The sequence below is a fragment of the Trachemys scripta genome, chromosome 8 (assembly GCF_013100865.1).
Source record: "Trachemys scripta elegans isolate TJP31775 chromosome 8, CAS_Tse_1.0, whole genome shotgun sequence".
Taxonomy (NCBI): domain Eukaryota; kingdom Metazoa; phylum Chordata; order Testudines; family Emydidae; genus Trachemys; species Trachemys scripta.
The window spans coordinates 105,172,918-105,198,063 of NC_048305.1; the positions used below are offsets into that span (position 1 = coordinate 105,172,918).

The 25,146-nt window shown below is 47.0% G+C and overlaps 1 protein-coding gene across 2 annotated transcripts in view; it reads right to left on the reverse strand.

Annotated features, from left to right (window-relative positions):
- Nucleotides 1-1,154: 1,154 nt before the first annotated feature.
- Nucleotides 1,155-25,146, reverse strand: part of AKR1A1 (aldo-keto reductase family 1 member A1) — a 36,567-nt gene continuing 12,575 nt past the window's right edge. For both annotated transcript variants that reach the window (XM_034779508.1, XM_034779506.1), the window contains exons 3-9: nucleotides 15,657-15,776; nucleotides 12,620-12,771; nucleotides 9,099-9,294; nucleotides 7,117-7,316; nucleotides 6,164-6,236; nucleotides 4,465-4,551; nucleotides 1,155-1,460 (exon numbers count right to left, since the gene is read on the reverse strand). In XM_034779508.1, coding sequence (XP_034635399.1) covers nucleotides 1,395-1,460; nucleotides 4,465-4,551; nucleotides 6,164-6,236; nucleotides 7,117-7,316; nucleotides 9,099-9,294; nucleotides 12,620-12,771; nucleotides 15,657-15,776 — 894 coding nt within the window. In that variant the 3' untranslated portion in view covers nucleotides 1,155-1,394. The remainder of the gene's footprint in view (nucleotides 1,461-4,464; nucleotides 4,552-6,163; nucleotides 6,237-7,116; nucleotides 7,317-9,098; nucleotides 9,295-12,619; nucleotides 12,772-15,656; nucleotides 15,777-25,146) is intronic.

The following is a 25,146-nucleotide window of genomic DNA, read 5'->3' on the forward strand; positions in this document are numbered from 1 at the left end:
ACTGAATAACTATCAATATTGTGAACCCTGGACTGAAGAGGAATTATGTGCTATATACCATCTAAAGCACAAAGGAGGCAGCAGAGCCTCCTTGGTTTATTGCGAATAAAAAGGGGACCTGAAGAAAAAGCATTAAACAGGACCTAAGGCTCAGTATCAGCACTGGTGGACCAGAGGGGAAGAAATCAAACTAGATAAAGTGGTGACCATACTATGTTTTGGCAGGAGTGGGTGCTCAGGGGCGGAGGGGGGGGGGGGGAATTTGTTTCAGGTCCCATCATGCTAAGCATTGTACAAGCATGTAAGATAGATAGTTCCTACCCTGAAGAGCTAACAGGCAAGGCAGGGAAAGGGGGGGGGAGGAGGAACAAAAAACAAGGTATAGAGAGGAAGTGACTTACCCAAGGTCATGCTAGAGGACAATAGCAGAGCCAGGAATAGAACTTAACTCTTCTGACTCCCAGTCCAGCAGCTTCTAGATTAGACCATGCTGGCTACTCAGTAAAGAAGTTGGAAGGGATCTTGTAACAGGCCCTAGGTGCACCTGTGGTATCATTAGGAACTAATCCAGTATCCTCCCAAAATCTGAATTGGATAGCTGCTGCTGTGTCTGGATTAGGTGAAAAGATAGGCAAAGCTTCCAGAAAAGTTCCTTCAGAAGCTGCCAAGGTGGGAATCTTTCACCAGAACTTTTGTTAGATTTTAAACTGAGCGTCAAGTAGGAATGGGGATGAACTAGAGCCATGCTGTACATTTATTTTTCCATAACAGGCAAATAAAGCCAGGGAAGGAAGAGTAATCTTACAGACCCCTGTATAGCTCCAAAGAAATAAGAGAATTATATGAACTAAACCCCCTGTTATTTCAGTTTTAATCCACACACTTGTGAAAGACTTCAGAATTATTTTATGCACATATCCCAATTCAAAACTAGTGTATTATCCTAGTTTTATATTTTCAGAGTCCGTACATCTTTCATGATATAGATTCCCTCGCCTGCCCCCATGGACATCATACATTTCCTCACAGCAGCGAGCATGCAGTGTATTATAAGCAGCCTCATGAGCGCTGATGTAGGTATTACATCATCTGGAGGAAGAGGATGCATTATACATAATATACTATGCTACAAGAAAACCCACAGAAGCCTAATATTTAGAACATCAGATTTTATTTGGAAAGATTTTTGATAAACAATGGCAACAACTACGTTAGGAACAGGTTTCAGAGTAGCAGCCGTGTTAGTCTGTATCCACAAAAAAGAACAGGAGTACTTGTGGCCCCTTAGAGACTAACAAATTTATATGAGAGTCTAAGGGGCCACAAGTACTCCTGTTCTTTTTACTTTGGGAACGAGTGCACGGAGTCCTATTCTAACACCCAGTTTACTGTAGTTAATAGGGGACATTGAAAGGATAAAGGGGGTGTCCAGCATCTCTTGCTACTAGTTTTCCATTCACCTGTGAAATAAAAAGACAATCCGAGTCAGAAAGATGAAAATCCAGTTCTTGCTTGAAATTAAAAACTGAACCATGCAGAATCTAGTTTCTTTTACATCCCAGTCCTTAGCAAGGATATCTTTAACAATCACTGCTCCCCCTTCTCCCCGAGGCATAGTATTACTAGAAAATCTTTTTCCAAGAGAATTCTCTGTAGCCTGCAACAAATACAACTTTCAGTGGCTAGGGCTTGAGGAATTGGATTAAGAACAATTAGGGCTCCTTATTTGCAACATTTATCTAATAATTGCTACAATGTGTGTACTTTGCTAAGCACTTAAATTATGAATCATTGGTCTAACTCTCAACACTCCTGTGAGATACCATAGAGAAAAGTGTGGTTATGACAGTTTGACAGATGAATACATTGAGGCAGAGAAGTTAAGTAACTTGCTCAAAGTCACATGATGAGGCAGTGGCAGGGTTGGTTAATGATAATGATAGTCCGGACTCCTAGCCACTAAACATATAGTTGGAAATCCTGGTTCCACTGAAGTCTTGGCAAAACTCCTATTTGGCTTCATTGGGAGCAGGATTTCACCCATGTCCTCTAATTGAATATAGACTTTTGAGGGGGTGGCACTTAAGCATGGCACCAAAAAGCTTCCATATGGAGGAGATGCACTTTTCAAGGTGCCAAGCTCCTGCCAGTCAGCTAACGCTTCCTTCTGTGAAGCTGACTACCAGTCATACACTGCTGATGTTAGAGAGAGATAGATTAGGATCGCTACATGAAAAAACATCTCCGGGATTTTTAAACATATCTACTAGTAAATTTTCCACCTACTCTTTTGAAACCAACAGCTTGGATCCCCAATGAATTATTTACAGTGTGTGGTACATTTTGTTCTTCACCCAGGCCACTAGGGGGCACCGGAAACAGTGATTAAAAAGCAGAGGACTAATCAGCGCATGGAAACATGTTAAGAATTTTACACGTGATTAATCTTCAGATAGAAAAGTGTATTATAAATACATAAAAGTTTGACCAATTGCTGAGTCAGATCCTCCAAACTCTCCATGGACAAAGCAATCTTGGGATCTTTGTGCTTGCTTTCTTTTTTTTTTTTTTTTTTTTTTTTAAACTATCTCAAAAGTGATCCTCCTTAGACATGAAAGTCAACAACTCTTCCACACCTTCCAGAAATTCACATTCTCCACTCCTCTCTTTCCTTTCCTCCGTGCTCCCCCATTTCTCAAAGCTGCTCTGTGTAAGACAGCACTTCTTGCAGGTAAGTATGCTTGTTAGCAGTGCACATCTCGCCTTATGAGCTGCGTTCCGTTCCATTCTATTTCTTTGTACTGTACAACTATCTGGCTGAACAAAAAACAACTGGTGGAAATATTCGCTACCCAGTTTCTGGATCTCAAGGGTTTTTTGCAGGGGAGCATCTGCCTTGTATTGGTATTTAGAGGGGGGTTAAAGAGTGTTAGTTACCAAATGCCCTTTCCACAGAAACCTTGAAATAAAAATCAAATATGCACCAAACCAACAATAGCTACTTATTCAATAAAATAGATCACCATGCACACTAGAGAGCGGTCAATCATGCCTTCCTGCTTTGTGGTCATTACAGCTCTGCCTAAATGTGTACTTTTGTCATTGATTTTTTTAGGGAAGTATTGACTTGACACTGGTATCCAGTTATGACTACACACACCCTCCTTCCCCCCGCAACAGGTGCTGATACAACCTTTTTTGGGGGGGGACGAGAATTGGGGGGGGATTGAATCAGACCACTTATTTAGCCACCTACATATGGATTTAAGAATCGAACTTTAGATTTTTTTTGTAATCTTGTCCTTAAACCATATATCCTATTAGTCGCTGTGGTTTCATGCTAATAAATGTGGTAAAGCAAGAAAAATGCATGTCCTATTGAGTGTGATTTTTAAGTACTCAGATGCCATGCTAAAAAACCTAGATAGTATAGATTAGATACATGAGATTTTAAAAGGTAGTTTATTTTTAAATAAATGGTATTTGGAGATCATGAAACACTTCTTAAAACCATAAAAAAAGGTGGACGGAGGGTCCCACTCTGACGTGGCAATAGATTCCTATTTAAAATACTTCCCATCTCATTTTTTCCTGTTTCATTTCGCATCTTTGAAGCCCAGCTGCACAGCATTTAGCCTCTTCCTAGCTGGATGAGCTAACACTTTGAACTACCCTCTTTTGTCTCATTATCTGCTTAGTGAATCACCATGATGCTGATAGTTTCTTCCATACAACAAAGGCACCTGAATTATTCCAGCTACCAGGTACATATTCTTAGCATATTTTGTGATTGATTAGTCAACAGCTCTGTTAGCAGCATGAATATCAACACTAGAAAGGACCTCTGTCAGCAACAGGTGTGCCTGCAAACCCTGCATATGCACCCACAAACAGCAATCTGTCCAGGCAAGCTGGTAGGTAAGTCCTTGTATTTTGAGAGAAGAGAGGCTCAGGAGGAATGAGAGAAGGTCAGAAGACAGGAGGCAATCCAGTCAAAGGGGCAGTAAAAGGGTTAGAGATGGAGAGCAAAGGAGAATCACTGGTGTCAGCAACAGGGGACAAGGAGGGAACGGTGAGAAGAAGGGAGGGCCGGGAAGCAGGGAGCATTTCTTCAATCATCCCTCTCTGGGCATTAGTTGTAGAGAGCAGCATCCTCTTCCTTTTGGCCCTTCCGCACTTTTCAAGCCAGCGGGCTGTGCCTGGGCTTCGAGCAGACTGAGACAAGCTAAAGGTGCTTTAATAGATCAACATTGCCACTACGCTAGCCGTCCAGTACCTCACGTGCCTCATCTACAATTCCCTCACCTCGCTTTTATCTCCAGCTTCATTACCCTAATAAGATGCAACGTTTTGTCCACTGATAGCTCTGGCAGGGGATGATGAAAGGAAGAGCACAGAGACAAAACACACACACACACACACACACACACTCTTTCTCCCCAGGACACAGCCAGAGAAACTTACAGTAACCATTGGCACAATGTATCGCCAGTTTTTATTCAGGCTTCCAATGTGATCCATCTCTTCTCCTGTGAGATTAAAGTCAAACACCTACAACAAAACAAATTACAGGTTTATTCTTGGACTGTGGTTGCCAGTCTCCATAGCCCCCGAACCTTGCCATCCTGTCTTGTTCCCTTTGTAAAAATTACAGCCCAACTCCCTCTGATCTGAGCTCCTTCAGAGACCCGACAAACGAGGGGGGTGGCTTGAAGATAAGGGAGGCTTGCACCTGCATGCCTCAGTATACCAACACACAGAATGAAATAGTAACATCCAGAAGCATCGACCTGGGGCCCTGCAACAGTACCAATATACACACACACGCACACACAAAGGAACAATAGACCAGAATAATTTAAAATGTAACTACAGAATGCTTTTGTCTGGACTTTAAAGGAAAAACTCAGTGTAATATTAGAAATTCTAATAACTGTATTTAAATTTAAAAGGGGTAAATGATTAAACAGGGTGTTTGAAACAGTATTACAAAAGAATTAACTATCATACTGGAAGCTGTAGTCTTGACAGCCTCCTGATGCAGAGATTTCATTTTCCACCGGGAAGCACTGAAAATTAGAGATTAAGGGAAAATCTCTCTAAACAGGCCAAATCCTGAAGTTTCTACTTAGTTTGTACTCAAGCAAAACTCAGACTAAGAACCGAGTCAGGATTGGTCCTGTCTTTTTTACATTTGTTCATTAACAGGGGTTGAAGCAATTTGACAAAAAATGAGATACAGGGCTGGCTAAATCTGGAGGTCTTTACTCAGGGCCTGATACTACAGCTCTTGCTCACACTGAATAGCCCTCTGTCACAGGCGCTGTCCTATAGAAATCAGTGGGACTGTTTCTGTGAATAAGCGCTAATCAATGGGCCAAATTCTGTTCTCGGTTACTCTGTGTCTACATCAGCGTCATGACGTTAAACTCAATGGTATTACTCAAGATTTATACCACTGTAACGGATGGCAGAATTTGGCTTAATACAAGTAAGAGTTGCAGAATTACGCCCAAGCTTTTAATCTTATCCAGCCAAACTCCCAAGAAATTTTGCCTGCGTAAGGGCTGAGTAAAGATCTCAAGATCTGACCCAGACAGACTTACCTCAAAGTAACTTTAAAACTCTGGTTTCCAGTGACTTCTAAAGTGAAGTGAATTGGCTCAACTGTAGCTCAGGCAGGAGTTTCTTTAAAATTCTACCATCACTAATCCTATTCCTGCTAAAGAGTATAATTAGAACAGCAGCTGACCGCAGACACCCCAGTCATTGAATGGGAATAATAAAAAAAGAGTGGCAGTTCTTTCCAAAAACTGTTTTGCCAATACCATTTTAAGACAAATTACTGTTTACTTATCTAACATAAGGGCAAACTCCAGTGCTAAGGTAAGAAAGACAAGGGATTTTCATTTAAAAACAAGGAGTGGGTAATCGAACCCTTCTGTCACTCGAAATTTAAATGAGTTTCTTTTCCAAAAATTCTTTCCGCCCGTCTGCGTGTACACACCTGTATGTAACTGGAGAGTTGGTAATGAGTCTTGGGATGAGCACCTTGTTTTTTGTGTTGTGCAGTGACTAACATATTTTTTCCCCCTAAGGAAAGACATTTCTTAAGTATTTGCCTTGCTATTAAAAGTGCTCCTTTTTGGGAAAGAGCTCTTACCTGGAGATTTTGCAGAATGCGGGCCGGAGTGACGCTCTTGGGAATGGTAACCACTTTACGCTGCACTTGCCACCTATTACACAGGGAAGGAAGAAAAACCTCAATTTCTACACATGCAACCCAAAGGGGGGAAAAGAACAAAACAAAAAAACAAAACAGAAACATCTGTTCCAAGCAAACAGTTCCCTCTTTCACTTGGTGGTGTATGCATTTTACATATATTTACTCCCTGCACCTTGAACCCCTTTCTGGGCACTTGATGGACGTGAGGTGAGCTGGACATGGGTTTACCTTAGAACCGGCCAACACCAATCTTGAGCAGGACAGAATGGTCACTAGACTACTTCATTGAGGGCTGCAGCTGATCAGTTTTGAAAAAACTGAAACAAGCTCAAGATGTCTCAAGCTGGACTGCAAAACCGTTTAGAAAATTTTGGCCCCACTAACTTGCATAAGGTAAACCAGGAAGAGACTCCTGTTCTCTCTAGTCCCTTGAGCAGAATATCATTGTTCCTCTCATCCACCTTCTACTAGCTGACTAACCAACTCCAACTCCACATTTGTGCTGTTGTGACTGAAGATGGGTATGACAAAGGAGCTCAGAGGCCAGGCAGGAGCGTCCCACGGGCCATAGTTTGCCCACTTCTGTCCTAGATGTTGCTGAGGCCTCTTGCCTCCCATTGACAACTACCATGACTCTTACAAACTTCTCAGCACTGTATAGAATCAAAACCCTAGGCTGGCTTGTGCTGCAGCAGAAATAGAGGAGAAAATAATGGTTTTCCAAGTGGAAGAGAGATGAACTAGTAGGAAATTATGTTTTAGGGCTCTTCATGGCTATAATATTCTATTGACAATAAAAATACTGTCTCCGTCAGAACCCCTTTAACTATGTGCCACTTGCATCAATAGGGCCAGTGCTGAACACCACCCTTTCTCAGACTGTTCAGTACCTGAGGAGGATTTGAGCAGGTGATTTGCCATATTTTTCTGCCAGTTTTTTGATCCCAGATTCTTCTAGAAGTACTGGTTCATCGGGGTGCTTCCACATTCGATCAGGAGAGCCCAGGGGACTGTAGGCCGTCACTACCAGCCCTCGCTTATTACAATGAGCTATTAGCTCATTCTGAGCAAGGTAGGGATGACACTCCACCTGTTAAAGCAACACACAGTGAGCAAACCTCAATTAAAAGAGCCAACAACAAAACAGGAGTCTATGTGCACAACAACAGAACAAAAAGAGGACTGAAGTCTGTTTTGGTTGTTGGGATTCCCATGATATAATAGTTTACTACTAGCAGGAATGAGAAGTCACCTTGGCAAAGGAATTAGGCTGCATAGCTAACTAAGGGGAGGTAGCTGCGGGCGGGGATTTCTACAAGTTACCCTCACCTACCTTGTATGAAGATACTAGAATTCTCTGTGCAAGATGTGAACTTGAATTCAGACGGACTCAGCGTCCCCACAACCTGTATCCTGGTACAACATGTAACAGAGGATTTGACCAATTGGAAATACTTTTTTTAGCTGAATGGCAAACTTCTTGCCTTAGCCTGAGAAACTACTCGATCCACTAAGAACTCCCATCATGCCCTAAAATGCATTTACTGAGCAAGCCTGTTTACACAGCACTCAGAATAATGGAATGCAGCTGGTCAGCTTAATCCATGTTGGGTCAGTGTTGTAAACAGATTTTTAGAATAATTTTCCCTTTTTTTTTTAGATCAGGTGCCTTCAGTAGCATTGATTCTGAGGCAATGTTGACTTGCCCACACACCCTACCAGGAGTAGGTAAGATTGCCATTCCATGGCTTCATTCCCATCTCTTAGATACAATCCTGCAGGATTGTATCTACCCCTTGAATTGTGAAGGTGATGGCTATTTGTTACAGAGTGATCACAATCAGAAAATTGCTGGTTCCCCAGCTGCTGTTAAATGAACATAACCGCAATGGCCACGATGGCTGGTTTGAAATCTAGGTCTCTCTAGGGCGCTGTGACTTTCCCCCCCTCTCCCCAGATGAGGCTCTTGGTGCTACAATCCGTGCCTTTGTCACTGCAAGATTAAGCTACTGCAATGCACTTTACCATAACCCCACTCAGAGTAATGCTGGCGTGGAATGCAACAGCCTGCATGCTTAGTGGAGTTTCTCATCATGAATACTTGACACCAGTGTTCACGTTCTGCCCTGGCTGCTTATTGGCTTCCAGGCTGAGTTTAAAGGTGTTCATTCTGGCCTAAAAAGACCTAAATGTTCTGGAACTTTCCTACCTGAGGAAGGGCCTTTCTCCATGGTCCTTACCACTTCAGCTGTGATTAATGGAAGCGCTTCAGCTGAAGCAGTACAAATTAGACCAAGAAATCCTTGAAGGCAAACTTTTCTTCTATTAACTTTATTTGGCAAGGCTGGCATAAAGGGTTGCAGGACAGCCATAAACCCATCCCCCAGGGAATTGCCCCAGCACAAGGGATTCCTGTGTCTGGCACTAATCTGTGCCATCTCTGCAGGAGTGTTGGTTACTGGGGTCATTCTGAGGAAGGAAAGGGGCAGACAGGGGGCATGGTCACGGCATTCTTGCACTCCAAGTATTCCGCACTCCTGCAAAGCTTCATGGGGACTACACAAGTGAGGGCAGCCCTCAGAGCTGCACTAGTCTGCACGCAGGGTGAAACCCATTCACGCAAACACATAAATAGGGTGGTAGCCCAGGCCTGTCCCTGCGCTGGTGCCTGCTCCAGTGCAGGGCTAACTCTGCTTCTATGGTCATACATCACAATGCACATTATTTGTGCTCAACAAATAGTGGTCATGTGAGCTCACTCCTCATATGGATAGGATCTGCATAAAGAAGAGTAGACACTAATGTACCTTTCCTGCACAGACTTTGCCCTTTCACACAGAGGTCCGTTCCCACTTGCCTGCCCGTGTCTCACCTGTAGAACAGCTGGTTTGATAGCAGCCATGCTGAGGATGTCATCAATCTGACGGCTGTTGAAGTTGGACAGTCCAATGGCCTTCACCAGACCTTTCTCCACCAGCTTCTCCATAGCCTTCCAAGTTTCCTTGTAGTCAATGTAGTCAAAACGCATCATGCCATCAGGGTTCTTTGGGAAAAGAGTATCTCCTCGTCTACAACATTGCAAAAACACAGTATAAACACAGTGCATGGAGATTTTTATTACAGTAAATGTCCAGTAAAAGAAATATTCTTTAAAATACTTGTAAAAGTCCAATACATGCTTTACAAGGCACTGTGTGAGATAAGCCTACATCTCCTTTAGATTCCAATATGCTTATTTACCATATGGAAAACTGGTTGGTATACGGCGTCTTTCTTAGTCAAGGTAACTTACTGTAGAGTACTCAAAGCTATCTACCTATAATGCAGTGACTATATGAGAACATGGCCGTCATTATACACTCAAGCAACAGTTCATCCACAGACTCTGACCTTAGAAAATATTGGATTGAAAAAAGAGAACGTTTGCCAGGACAAAGATAATCCCTTCATAGTTTTTGAAGATTCCTACAGGAATTTTAAACTTCCATCTGGAGCCAGCCTGCTACCGAAGGGACTTTGGTTTTACATTCATCCAGAAGAGGGCGCTTGGAATAGTCCAATATTCCCTTTCCCTGGCACTGTACTGCAATGTCAGCAGTGGATATGAGCTCAGCTCCCAGTGGGAATAAGTCTTAAAAAATAAATAAATCACACCTTCCTGCTCCTGGGTTAGGAGTGTTTCCAATTAGCCATAGCAATACATATAACACACACCAAATCCGGCTGGCCTGGTGGCACAACAGTGCATTGTGGGAGGTATAAAACTGGATTCTGCGGAACGCAAGATGGGAGGGGGCCTGACCAAGCTATTTAAGGAGCATCTCTGACTAGCTGCACTGCTGCCTCAGTCTTTGGAGACACACATTTCCTATACTCCCCCAGTTGAAAGGAAAATGTTGGTATTGCGAAAATGGCAGGAGTTGGGAGTGAGGGATCAGGGGCATCAGACTGAGTGGGAGGGTTCTTGCTCAGTGAGTGGGTAGACTGAGCACCAAATATAATTTAGAATACAGTCTTATGAGATGCTGTAGGGGGAAAACAGCATCACATGTCAACAGAAATGCTCCAGAAACATGGTTTCACTTCTAGCTTTTTGTGTATTGGGGTGAGAGGATTCGTCCTCAAGACCCATGGACACTGTGGTTCTAACTGAAAGTATCAGTTCCCATTTAAGTACAACCCTTCAGCTCAACTTCCCCATACATTTGTTTTACATCTGATCATTCAGAGACTAGAACCTTTAATGCATTGCCTCACTAAGTTACCTAAAGGGATATACTTAGTGCTGAACAGTCTTTTCTTGTATCACTCACAATGTGCTACTCGTTGTCCAGTTCGGGTCACATGACACTTCTAAAAAATGGAAATGCCTCTTTGGGCACTCCCAGGAGCCAAGAATTTGAGTTCCTCTGAATCTGATAGAGAGCTGGCCTGTTGAGAGGATCTCCTGTGTAATTGATCTGACAGAGGCTCACACTTAAGTAATAGCAGGTCACATTTAGTCCATCCTTCTACAGCTATAGGATTGGCCCCTACAGTGTATACTTAAGCGTTTTACCCAGTCCAGTATTAAATGACTCAAGCCCAAGCTTAAGCCTGATGGGACTTCACCATTCCCCTGGGAGACTATTCCACACTAACAGATCTTACCTTTGGGAAGATTTTTCCTTCATGACACGTCAGATTCTCAGCTGGTGTAAACTGACATAGCTCCATTTAAGTCAATGTAACTATACCAGCAGGGATGTGTTTCATTAATCCTGTTACACCTAGTTAAGACACTTCTAGCTAACTCAGGGCTGGTCCACACTAACCCCCCAGTTCGAACTAAGATATGCAACTTCAGCTGTGTGAATAACGTAGCTGAAGTCTAAGTATCTTAGTTCGAACTACAAGGTACTGACCGCGGGTCCACACGCGGCAGGCAGGCTCCCCCGTCGACTCCGCGTACTCCTCTCACAGAGCAGGAGTACCGATGTCGATGGCAAGCACTTCCAGGATCGATTTATCGTGCCTAGTCAAGATGCGATAAATCGATCCCAGAAGATCGATTGCTTACCGCCGAACTCGGAGGTAAGTATAGACGTACCCTCACTCAGATCCCAAGGCCACCTAGTGCTGTGATTTGGGAGGTGTGACAGATATATGGACACATGGAATATTCAAAGGCTACTAGATCAACTTTATAAATATTATATGTAATCTGTATGGGCCAAGAATTTGTTTAGCTCCATAGGGGAGTTACAGGAATTTCTTGCAATAACTACAATCACTGGGAGATAATTAATACAAATTCCTAGACAGTGTCTAGGAATTTGTATTAATTATCTCCTGGGGCAGAAGTCCCCTGCCCTCACCACCCCCTGCAAATTTCATATACTAGTTTGAGCTGGTTAAGAACAGCTAACAAAGAATTGTGACTGTATAAAGTTACCAGCCTGACACTGGGGGCGGGGGGAATGGTGGGGTGGGAGGTGTCACTCTCACTCAATCCAAGAACTGACATGACACTGTGACCAAAAGGGACAGGCCCTGTGGGTAGACTTTGAAGTACTTTGTTCCTATCATGATCTCCATGTGGAAGATCTGTCTGGTAAACCAAAACCTGCATTTACTGTTTTTAACATGTTTTCTCTGTAATGCTTTTGTTCTGAATAAATACTACTTTGCTTTCTGAAGGCTGGCTGATCACTGGTTAACCCTGGCACTGCCCCTGAAAGAACAGGACTGCTGGTGCTGAACTGCAGTCAGATCTGCTAAGGTGATCACAGGGAATTGCAAATCCCCTGTCTAGGAGTCGTCCCGAAAAAGGTGAGGCCTGAGACCTAAGTGGGAGTGCCCTCCTAGAGGCAATGCAGGGGTCAGAGGTGCAGTTATCTCGGGAACTGTGACAGTACGTATCTAGTAATCATGAGGATTCCACTGCCTCTCTGAAAACTGCTTCTGCTCCCTAATTGCTCTCATTATTAATAAAAATTTAGTGCAGTTTAAAAATCAGATAAGACTTAATTTCAAGTTTAAATCCATTATTTATAGCTTTTATAATTGCAAACTAATGAGAACAATCATCAGGAGGAGATATCCATCTTCCTTGTAGACGGTTTCCAGATTTTACTAATGCTAAAACTCATTTCAAATGCAAAGAACTGGGATGAACTGGAAACATTCTTTGTCTATCTGTCCTTATGCAAAATGCATATACACATTTGGAGGGACAGCAGTCGGGGCCCAGACTAGACATTTCAAGCTCACCGTATTAACAATGTCAGGAAATACCTTGCAGGCAATATCTGTGGCAAGAAATTTACAGCTGCACAGTAACTAGCCTCCATTTATAAACAGATGGTCTGCACTACTTTTATACTTCCTGGTCTCCTCCCATGCCGAACTCACTCGAAGGCATGTGGCCAGTGCATGAGATACAGATCCAGGTAATCCAGTTTCAGATCTTTCAGAGATTTCTTTAAAGCTGGCTCCACATCTTCTGGGTGGTGCTTGGTATTCCATAGTTTCGATGTCACAAATAGCTCCTCCCTCTTAACAGGCTTTTAGAGACAGAGGGGAAAAAAAACATATTGGCACAGGTTCACATCAAAGGCGTATCTGAATACAGTCAAAGGCACTAGTCAGAAGAGGAATGGCCAGTGACTCCTTAGCCAACTCCTAAGGCAAACAAACACCAGAGTGTAATTAAAATAAAGAAGGGAGTAATTTAGAACCTATGAATGAGATTTTTTAGAAATGCCTGGGATGCAGAATGGAAAGAGAAATAGGTTTTTATATTGAAAAGTAAAGTTCTAAAATATCTCAGAGCCTCCCCTCCTATCTCCAGATACTTTTTGAAACTTAATGGAAGTTTTGCAAAACCACAAAAATGTCTCTAAGTTCTCCCATCACTAATCTAAATACTGTCCTCTAAACCAATTTCAACAAAAATTATTCCCACACGCAAATTGATCTGATTACCCGTTACTGAACTACACATGGCCAAAGCAGAGAGACTATTCCATTTACGCAAATGTAAATTGTTATTTATTTATATTTCTGTTTTATGCCCATGAGAAAGACCCAACTAGCTTCTGTAACTTGCTGAACTCATGACATATTATTTTCCAAGAGTGCTACTCATGGAAACAACAACAAAAATAAAAATAACCCCATAAATCTTCCTACTTGGACTTTTGGCAAGTGCAAGAAATGTGTTTCAAGTACTTTGCCCAGTTGCTTAAAGCCCAGCATATGAGGTTAAGCAGCCTGATGTTTATAAATAAATAGAAAATGTGTATGTTACATACTGTATACAAAGGGTGAAATCCTGGCCTCATTGAAGTCAGTGGAAGTTTTGCCACTGACTTCAACGGAACCAGGATTTCAGCAGACTCTCTGAATAGGAAAAGGATACATAGGAGCAATACCTATAATTTTCTTAGTTTGTTTTTTCCATATCGATTTCACTGTTATTTTTGTGCTTGACCTATAGTGTTCAGAGAAAATCTAAAACAAATATTTATAAACCACTCTGGCATTTTAAAAAGTATCACTGGATTCTGTCTGGCTAGTAGAAGGTCCTATCCTTCCCTGTATTGGTTATTCCTGCCTATCTTGCACCAGGAGGGATGGTGCAAGCTGGGGGAGAAAAGTTGGAGAGGACAGCTGAAGTGGACTGAAAACCACTTACATCAATGCTTCAGAGAGGTTGCCCAAAAAAAAGCATGGAGGAGCTCCTTCCTCCATACAGGCTGAGCACACATTTTTAATAGGCCCTCCCCAGCTCCTCTTGGCTCCAGTAGTGAGGTACTGAGTTTAAGACTCAGGCAGAGGTGAAAGTAAGCCGGTCCGGTATGGTGCCGGACCAGACCATCTTCCCCAGGCTGGTGATTTAAAGGGCCCAGGGCTCCCCACAGCAGCTGGAGCCCTTTAAATCGCCTTGGGAGCCCTGCTGCTGGAGCCCCGGGTAGCGGGGCCAGGGCTCCAGCAATGATTTAAAGGTTCTGGGGCTCCTGCTGCTGCTGGGAGCCCAGGCCCTTGCAGCCGCTCCCCGGGGCTCCGGCAGCACTTTAAAGGGCTCGGGGCTCCCCGCAGCGGCCGGAGCCCCTGGCCCTTTAAATCCCCACAGGAGCCCTGCCGCCGCAACCCCGGGACTCCGGCAGCCGGGCTCGGGCGGGGAGTTAAAGGGCCAGGGGCTCCCCACCGCCGGAGCCCCAGGCCCTTTAAATCAATCACCACCCGAGCCAGGCTGCCAGAGCCCCGGGGTAGCGGCGACAGGGCTCAGTCAGCAATTTAAAGGGCCCAGAGCTCCGCTGCGGTAGTGGTGGTCAGAGCCCTTCAAATCGCCCCTGAGCCCAGGGACCGGCTGAGGGCAGGGGGTGGGGGGGGAGGGGAGGGAGTGGGCAGGAGAGAGGGAGAAGGGGGCGGCCAGGGCTACAGCAGGGGCACTGCCATGCGGCCCCTCCCGCTGCGCCGTCTCCTGCCGTGAGGGCTCTGCTCCGGTCGGCGGGGAGGGAAGGAAGAGGACTGCCCTGGTTCTCCGCGCCGCCGCCCCCTACAGGGCGGCCGGAGCGGAACAACAACAAAAAACAAACAAACAAAAAAGCGTCTGTGCCGCCCTAGGATTGGGCAGAATGCCGCCTCCAACAATCTGCCACCCCAAGCACCAGCTTGCTCAGCTGGTGCCTCGAGCCGGCCCTGGCTCCGGGGGGTGGTTTAAAGGCACCATCTATTCCGGTTGAGGCCACGCCCCTGCTCAGGACTCCGGCGTACCAGTAAGTCCTTTAACTTATTTTCACCCCTGGACTCAGGGCTTGTCTACACTTGAAATGGGAGGGGTTCTCCCATTGGCGTAGGTAATATACCTCCCTGAGAGACAGTAGCTAGATCGACTCGATCTAGCACGGTCTACAGCAGGGGTTTAGGTGGTCAGCTTACACTACGTTGCTCAGTGGTGTGGATTTTTCACACCACTGACTGATGTAGCTGGATTGACCTATCTGTTTAGTGTAGACCAGGCCTCACACATAGATTCCCCCATGTTGTGTTGCGTCTAGGCTGACGAGCTCAAGTGACTTTTTAAAAAGTATGACCAAGATTTTCAAGAGTAACTAGTGATTTTGGGCATGTTTATTTTTGGGTGCCCAAATTGGGACACCTTAAAGGAGGTCCCTGAAAAGCAACTGCAGAGCAAAAAAGGCTCCTTCTTACTCTCCAGGTTCCCGGTTTGCATTCTGAGCAATCATCTGTTGTAGTGAGAAAAGATTTTACTAAAGTCTGGCCTGAAGAACCAGCATAGATCTGGGAGAGAAAATTTTATTTAACCTAGAAATAACTAGGATACATTAATATGCAGAATTTTGCAATGCCATTTTTACAGAGTCCCTTTTCAGGGTACAGCTGCAATTTACAATCCAGTTTACATTCACTGATCCTTTTTCACCTTATCTGGCCCGACGCTCTCCTGGAAGGCTTCACCTATCTCTGCTTCATTGCTGTAAACTGTAGCACAGTCAACGTGACGATAACCTGCACCGAGAGCATACTTCACTGCCTCCTTCACCTGTAATCACAAACAAATACAGATTAAAGCAGCATAACCAATGGGAAGGGAAGGTCTGGTTTATTTTGAAGGAAAAGCTATTGTAGATCCATAATGAGCATTTTTTTTTTTTAAAAGAAAAGACGGTTACTCACCGTTGTAACTGTTGTTCTTCGAGATGTGTTGCTCATATCCATTCCATTAGGTGTGCGCGCGCCGCGTGCACGATCGTCGGAAGATTTTTACCCTAGCAACACCGGCGGGTCGGCTGTGGAGCCCCCTAGAGTGGCGCCTTCATGGCGCTGAATATATACCCCAGCCGACCCGGCGCCCCCTCAGTTCCTTCTTGCCGGCTACTCCGACAGCGGGGACGGGGGGCGGGTTTGGAATGGATATGAGCAACACATCTCGAAGAACAACAGTTACAACGGTGAGTAACCGTCTTTTCTTCTTCGAGTGCTTGCTCATATCCATTCCATTAGGTGACTTCCAAGCCCAACTTAGGTGGTGGGGTCGGAGTGAGACAATGCTGTGTGCAAAACCGCTGATCCGAAGGCAGCATCGTCCCTGGACTGCTGCACTAGTGCATAGTGAGCTGTAAACGTGTGGACTGATGACCAAACCGCCGCTCTACAAATGTCCTGTATCGGAACATGTGCCAGGAAAGCAGTCGAGGAGGCTTGGGCCCTCGTGGAGTGAGCGGTGAGGTGTGGTGCTGAGACACCTGCCAGGTCATAGCAAGTCCGGATGCAAGACGTAATCCAGGAGGATAGGTGTTGTGAGGAGACCGGTGAGCCTTTCATTCGGTCGGCCACTGCAACGAAGAGTTGCGTCGTCTTTCTAAAGTGCTTTGTGCGGTCAATATAGAAGGCCAGGGCCCTTCGTACGTCCAGGGAATGCAAACGTTGGTCCTGGCGAGTGGCATGTGGTTTGGGATAAAAGACCGGGAGAAATATGTCCTGGTTGATATGAAAAGGAGAAACCACCTTAGGGAGAAAGGCAGGATGTGGACGAAGCTGCACTTTATCCTTATGGAAAACTGTATAAGGGGGCTCGGATGTAAGCGCCCTGAGTTCAGAAACGCGCCTTGCTGAGGTGATGGCTACGAGGAAGGCTGTCTTCCAGGATAGGTACAAAAGTGAACAGGTGGCTAGTGGTTCGAATGGAGGACCTGTGAGCTTGGAGAGAACCAGGTTGAGGTCCCACGTCGGGACGGGCTGACGATGTTGAGGGTACGTCCGGTCTAAGCCCTTGAGGAATCTAACGACCATCGGGTTAGAGAATACCGAGGACGCGAGTTCCCCTGGGTGAAAGGCCGATATAGCGGCCAGGTGAACTCTAATTGAGGAAATCGCCAACCCCTGTTGTTTTAGGGAGAGGAGATAGTCCAAAATGAGGGGAATGGGTGCCTGCAACGGGGATGTGGCTCGTTGTTCGCACCAACAGGAGAACCGCTTCCATTTGGCCAGGTCCGTGGTCCGTGTTGAGGGCTTCCTACTGCTCAGTAGAATCTGTTGCACAGAGTGCGAGCATTGCTGCTCTGCCTGGGTGAACCATGGAGCAGCCACGCCGTGAGGTGGAGTGATTGGAGGTCGGGGTGACGCAACCGGCCGTGGTCCTGAGAGATGAGATCCGGATCCAACGGAAGCGGGATCGGTGTCTGAACCGAGAGCTCCAACAGTGTGGTGTACCAATGTTGTCTCGGCCACGCAGGAGCGATCAGAATTACCCGTGCCTGGTCTCTGCGCAGTTTGAGCAGTACCTTGTGGACCAGAGGAAACGGAGGGAAGGCATAAAACAGGTGGTCTTTCCAGGGAAGCAGAAAGGCGTCCGAGAGGGAGCCCGGAGCTCGACCTTGTAGGGAGCAGAACACGTGGCACTTCCTGTTGTCTCGAGATGCAAACAGGTCTATCTGGGGAAACCCCCACCTCTGGAAGATGGAATGTATGATGTCCGGACGGATAGACCACTCGTGCGTTTGGAAGGACCTGCTGAGCCGGTCCGCTAGAGTGTTCTGGACTCCAGGGAGGAACGATGCCGTGAGATGGATTGAGTGGGCGATGCAGAAGTCCCACAGGCGAATGGCCTCTTGGCATAGAATTGACGAACGTGCTCCTCCTTGTTTGTTGATGTAGAACATGGCCGTGGTGTTGTCGATGAGAACTAACACACAGCGGCCACGTAGGAGACTGAGGAATGCCTGGCACGCCAGGCGTACCGCCATCAGTTCCCGAACATTGATGTGTAGGGCTAACTGGGATGCAGTCCACAGGCCCTGGGTATGGTGTTTGTTGAGATGGGCGCCCCACCCCAGAGATGACGCGTCTGTGACCAGGTGCAGGGAGGGTTGTGGGGCGTGAAATGGCATCCCCTCGCAGACCACATTGTGATCTAGCCACCAGGTGAGGGAGGCCAGGATCGAGTTCGGGACCGTGACCACCATGTTCAGGCTGTCCCGATGTGGACGGTATATTGATGACACCCAAGTTTGAAGCGGGCGAAGTCGAAGTCTGGCATGCCTGGTTACGTACGTGCAGGAAGCCATGTGACCCAGCAGGGTGAGGCACGACCTCACCGTGGTAGTTGGGAAGGCCTTGAGCCCTTGAATGAGGTTCGTGATGGTGCCAAAGCGATTGTCTGGCAGGATGGCTTGTGCACGACTGGAGTCTAGAACTGCGCCGATGAATTCTATTCTCTGGGTAGGTTCTAGAGTGGATTTGTCCTTGTTGAGTAGGATGCCCAACTCGCTGAATGTGTGCACTATTTTGTGGACGTAAGCTTGAACTTGCTCCTTGGTGCGACCGCGCACCAGCCAGTCGTCTAGGTACGGGAACACCTGTATCCCTTGCCGACGAAGGTACGCTGCCACGACCGCCATACATTTCGTGAACACCCTTGGGGCCGAGGATAGGCCGAAGGGAAGTACTGTAAATTGGTAGTGCACCGTGTTTACCACGAATCGCAGGAAACGTCTGTGAGGTGGGTAAATTGAGATATGAAAGTATGCGTCTTTCATGTCGAGGGCGGCGAACCAGTCTCCAGGATCGAGGGAAGGGATGATGGCCCCCAAAGAGACCATGCGGAACTTCAACTTTACTACGAATTTGTTGAGTCCGCGCAAGTCCAAGATGGGCCGCAGACCTCCTTTGGACTTGGGGATCAGGAAGTAACGGGAATAAAATCCCCTGCCCCTTAACTCTATCGGAACCTCCTCTATAGCCCCCATGGCCAGGAGCGTAGAAACCTCCTGCATAAGAAGTTGCTCGTGAGAAGGGTCCCTGAAGAGGGACGGGGAAGGGGGGTGGGAGGGGGGGATAGAAGAAAACTGGATAGCGTATCCCCTCTCCACCGTGCGGAGGACCCAACGGTCCGAAGTTATAAGGGACCAAGCACGGTGGAAGTGGGAGAGGCGATCCCGAAAGGAGGGAGCTGGATCCTGGGGGATGACTGGGGCGTCGTCCTCGACCGCACCTTCAAAAGTTCTGTCTCGGACCTGAAGGTGGTCTTGGTGGCCCTTGGTTTTGACCAGGTTGAGGGCCAGCCCATCTTCTCCTACCACCTCGCCCTCGCCTTCTGGCAGGGTCCTGTCTCTGACGAGGTGGAGGGGGGTAAAACCGTTGAGGCTGGGGCCTAAATGGTCTGCGCTGGGGACCCGCAACATGCATCCCCAAGGAGCGCATGATTGTCCTGGAGTCTTTGAGGCTCTGTAATCGAGAGTCCGTCTTCTCCGAGAACAGCCCCTGTCCTTCAAAGGGCAAATCCTGTAGGGTCTGCTGTAATTCAGGGGGCAAACCCGAAACTTGGAGCCAGGAGGTCCTACGCATAGCGATACCTGTGGCCAGGGTCCTTGCGGCCGAGTCCGCTATGTCCAGGGAGGCCTGTAAGGAGGTCCGAGCCACCTTCTTACCCTCCTCAACCATGGCTCCAAACTCTTCCCTGGACTCTTGGGGAATCAACTCCTTAAACTTCCCCATAGAGTTCCAGGAGTTGAAATTGTAGCGGCTCAGTAGCGCTTGTTGATTCGCCGCTCTAAGTTGTAGCCCTCCGGCTGAGTAAACCTTACGGCCGAACAGATCAAGCCGCTTAGCCTCTTTTGATTTTGGCGCTGCAGCCTGCTGGCCGTGGCGCTCTCGTGCATTCACTGATTCCACCACCAGTGAGCACGGTTGGGGGTGTGTGTACAAATACCCATAGTCTTTAGATGGGACAAAGTATTTCCTTTCCACCCCTCTCGCAGTGGGTGGAATGGAGGCAGGAGTCTGCCATATCGTATCCGCGTTCGTTTGGATCGTGCGGATCAAGGGTAACGCCACCCTCGAAGGGGCATCCGATCCAAGGATGTTCACGATCGGGTCGTGCACCTCCACTATCTCCTCCGTCTGCAGGTCCATGTTACGGGCCATTCTGCGCAGGAGATCCTGGTGAGCCCGAAGATCTATCGGAGGGGGACCCGTGCATGAAGTGCCCGCCACTGCCTCATCCGGAGAGGAGGAGGAGGACGCCTCTGGTGGTAGTGGATCCAAGGGGGGGTCCCGGTCCCCCTGGTCTTGGGTCGGAGCATCACCGGCACTTGGGTCCACGGTGTCGGGTGGTGTGGACACAGAAGCCTCTACGCCTCCAGGCGGAGGCCGAGAGATGGTGGATTCTGGGGCCCTTCTGACCGAGTGACCCGAGCGAGAGGTCGATGGTAACGAAGCCCCTTGCTCCTGGTGGTACGCCCACGGGGTCCAAAACGACCAGTGAGATGGTCCATGAGGGTGGTCCTCTGCCCTCTCCTGCCAATGGCCCAAGTCTCGTTCCTCGGCCTGCCCCTGAGGGGGGTATGCCGATCTCGACAGGTCCTCTGAGGATCGAGACGCTGATCTTGACGGCCATGGCGGTGCCGTGAAAGATGGAATGATCCCCGTGGTCTGCGGTGCCGCACGGTGCCGGTCCAGAGATGATCTATCTCTGTGCGGTGCCGGCGATCGGTGCCGGGACCGCGACCGGTGCCGATGACCTCGTCGGTGCCGGGAATCGGATCTGGACCTCGACGAGGACCTAGAGTATGCCCGGTGCCGGGATCGGCCCCTCGGCGTCGAGCGTCGAGCGTGGCGGTGCCGAGAACTACGTCTCGACGTTGACCGGTGCCGACGATCATATCGGTGCCGAGACGTAGAGCGGTGCCGCGAAGAAGATCTTGACCGCGAGTACGACCGGTGCCGAGACGTTCGGTGCCGGGACTGCGAGCGGCGTGGGGACCTGCTTCGGGACCTGGATCGGCGCCGAGGTTCCAGCCCTTGTGATGGAGGGCGCATCAAGGCAGGTTTCCCTCTTGACTGTACCGGGCGAGTCAACGGTGCAGTCGGTGCCGGTGGTTGAGGCGGTGCCGGCTCCGTGAGAGCTATCAAGTCTCTCGCCGCCGCGAAGGTCTCTGGAGTCGACGGGAGACACTGTATCACCGCCGGCCTCGGATTAGGAGTTGCCTGAGCCGAAAGTCCCGCTCCTTCTTGGTTCTTGGTTTGAAGGCCTTACAGATCTTGCATTTGTCTGTTTGGTGGGACTCTCCCAGGCACTTCAAACAGGAGTCATGAGGGTCGCTCGTTGGCATAGGCTTAGCGCAGGAGGCGCACTGCTTGAAGCCGGGAGCGTTGGGCATGAGCCCGGGCCCGCGGCCGGGGGAGAAAGGGGGAGACGACCCCCTTAACCCCCTGAACTACAATACAACTATAACAACTTTAAAAACTATTTAACTATAAACACTAGAACTACAACTATAACTATAACTCTGAATGATCAAGTAAGCTAGGGAGAGTGGAGAACAGCTACGCCGCGCTCCACAGTTCCAACGACCGTCAGGGGCGGTAAGAAGGAACTGAGGGGGCGCCGGGTCGGCTGGGGTATATATTCAGCGCCATGAAGGCGCCACTCTAGGGGGCTCCACAGCCGACCCGCCGGTGTTGCTAGGGTAAAAATCTTCCGACGATCGTGCACGCGGCGCGCGCACACCTAATGGAATGGATATGAGCAAGCACTCGAAGAAGAACTAGATGTGCCTCGATGCAAGAGCAGGACAAGTTGAGAAGTACTCAAGGAGCCTTCTGCAGCCCTTGTGTTCATCTGAGTACAAGGACTATGCAAGGCAAGCGCTGTTAGGAAAGCATTGATCCTCCATGCAGGCATGTAGAGCTCGCTGGCCAAAGATGGCTATTACCCTTAAGGAATGGCACAGCTGCCATATTCTCCCTATGTGCCGAGAAGCTCCTACTGGTATAGTTCCAGCCACCTTACAGCCAGTGCCTGTAAGCACGATCCATGGAGAACGAGTTAGGTTTTAAATTCCAAAATTATTAGCTTACAGGGCTTCCAAGATTATTAGAGCACAGGGCTTTGTTAAATTCCTCACACTGCATTTCTGAAATGGAAGGTTACTTTATTGGGATGTAATCTGCTCCAATGCACGTACCAGGGTCTCCTATGGTTTTGTTCGCTTCCTATGCTCTCCTCTACTCCAGAACAATGAAAGCCACTCCACTAACAAAGTCTCCGCACTGAAGCGCTCACACCCCTGCAGGGCATGCCTTAGGAGTGTAGTAAGCCTAGAGACAAGCTAGTAGAGTGCACTCTCCAGACTTCTTAGGCTGCTTTTGGGTAAGAAAAAATAAAAATTCAAACCCCATTATTCTATAAGCAGCAAGAGACTGCTACAAATAATGATGGCCCATCCGTGGGCAGAGAAGGTAAGGCCTATACAAAGTCATCTTTTATTTTAGCTGCCCATGGGGGACCATTTGGCCAGTAGTTATATAGTCTCTTTTAGGATGATCCAGACCTAAACACTGGGTCTATTTTATCAGTGTGGGAAGAGTTAGCATCCTGAGCTAGCACAGGCTTTTGTGGCTGTGATATGCTTCCACCCGTGGAAACAGAGGAAGTTAATCTCTTCCCACATTGTATTGTTATTTTGCCACTTTGTCTGTGCAGATGGTAAACTTTTCATGGCAGGGACTGTCTCTTGCGAGGCATTTGTATAGGGTCTAGCACATGGGGTCCTGATAGCTTTTCAGTGCTCCCTGAAAGTCTACACAGCAGCTGGGAGGGTGCTTCCCAGTGCAGGTAAACAGATGCAGGCTAGTTCCACTTGAGCTGGCATGCTAAAAAGAGCAGTGTGGCCATGGTGGAATGGACTAGCCACCCAAGTCCATACCCAGAGGGTCGGGCAGGATAGTACTCGGGTGACTGACCTGTGCTGCCAAGGCCACGCTGCTATTTTTAGCATCCTAGTTGAAGCAGAACTAGCCTGTGTCTGGCTCCCCACGCTGGGAAGCACTCTTGCTGTGTAGATATACTCCCAGTGCTACCAGAATACAAACAACAAAAATATTCTCATGTGGTATTCCCGTAAGAAGAGAAAAAACAGAATTTCCACAGGATACAGAGACAGTTAAAGAAGAAACAGGGAAACTAGATGATCTTTTAACTAATTTATCAAAGCACCTGCATTTTCCATTTCAAAGCCAGTGGAATAATTAATACTGAGGAAAGACAATAAAACGTTCTGGTTTACAAGATAGGTTTAAAAGATAAATCAAGTATGGAGTAGATCTCTATTGGCTCCTGCTAGATTTTATTTCTTTTAGTTGTTGAAAGGAAAGGGGAAGCTACATGCAGGATATTTTGATGAGGTTCTTTGGTGTGTTAAGACAATATCTGCATTGAAGAGAAAATTTCCCTTAGTCACTATGACCAAAAAAAAAGTTTTTCCTTCTTCTTCAACACGGACAAGATGTATAGGCCTTACTTTCACTATGACACATACTTTTCTGTTGAAATGGTTACTACAAACAGTGCCTGGGTTATGAAATCACTCAACATGTTAATGTTTTATGCCGTCCAATCACCCCCAAAGAGAACAGAACAATAATGACTTATTGATTATAGAAAGCCATGGAGCAGAAGCATCTGCTCCGAGAAGGAACTTAAACATGTTCCATAGTACAGCTCCAATCCATTCCCTGTCCCCATGGGCAATGGTGTCTATTAAGATGGAAGGATAAAGAGCAGGAAGATAGATGTGTGTCAGTAATTGTTCAGGAGAATGAGGACACAGAGGACTTGATTTTGAAAGCTCTCTGCAAAAGTGCCACTGACCGATATTGGAACTGCATGCACGATCTTTGGAGACCATATTGTATTAAGTTTATGTATAATCATGGGCCATTGATTGTGTCCTACTCCATCTGCTGAGGTTACAACAGCTCCTCCAGGAACTAAAAACAACAGGGGAAGGAGGGGGTGATTAAGGCAAGTTAATGAAAGTCTAAAGAACCCCAGAGAGGTACCACCCCTGGGGAGACTTTCATATACAGGTTCAAACTGGGTTTTCAGGAATCAGACAAAGAGAGCCCTTTTGATATAATGAGGCTGAGTTTAAACTGACACAGGGCCTACTTTCTGATCCTGCAAACAAGCAAACTTTTGTCCACGGGGCCCCAATCTTGCTGAAGGGTTGGAAAGACTTTGGCCTACGAGGATTCCATAAAATGGATGGGTAACCTCTGGTAAGCTTTTAGCCTGCATATAGGAACGTTTATTGCTTTTACATGTTTTCTCTGTAATGCTTGTACCCTAAGAATAAATGTGTTTTGCTCTGTGAAGGCTGGTTGGAAACTGATATATGTTTAGAACCCTGCAAATCTGCAGATATGTGCAGACCATGTTTGTGGATTGCGAATGGATGTGGATCCAAATATTGTATCTGTGCAGGGCTCTCTCTATATTGTTGTAGCCCCTGGAGAAAGGTTAACCAAAGGCACTGGACCATGATCAGACCTGCTGGGGAAATCACAGCGAGGTGCAGGACTACAAGCCTAAATCCCTGGTCTAGAGGGAGAGAGATGTGGGTCTCTGTCCAAGAGAAGTGACACCTGGGAGCCTGAAACCTTAAAAGTGGATGCCCTCGAGGAAGAACCAGAAGGAAGGGGTTGTCAAAGATGCAGTTAACCCTGAAACTGTGGCAGTCACATCCAAACCAGCACATGAACCCCCACAGACAAAGTGATTTCTTAGGCAGTGCCTAAGGACAAAAAGCTCTGGACATGCCTTTACAAGACAGCTTAAACACGGGGGTGCCGTCTCCCACGTACATGGGCAAGTTAAATTTCCAATACTGGGAAACCAGGACTGGTCATTTCACAAGGCTTATAGATTTAGTCAAGATATTTGCATGTGTCTTTCCTGTCCTGAGAGCTACTAAAGTTTTACGGTTTGAACTGCGTGAGTCACTGTTCCACACAAAGGCAAACATCCTAACCAGGTTTCCAGATCTGCTAAAGACCTTTATTGAAAGAATCTGAGAGAGAAGATATTTCTAACCTGAAAACAAGATTTGAGAATAAGAATAGTACTTAGT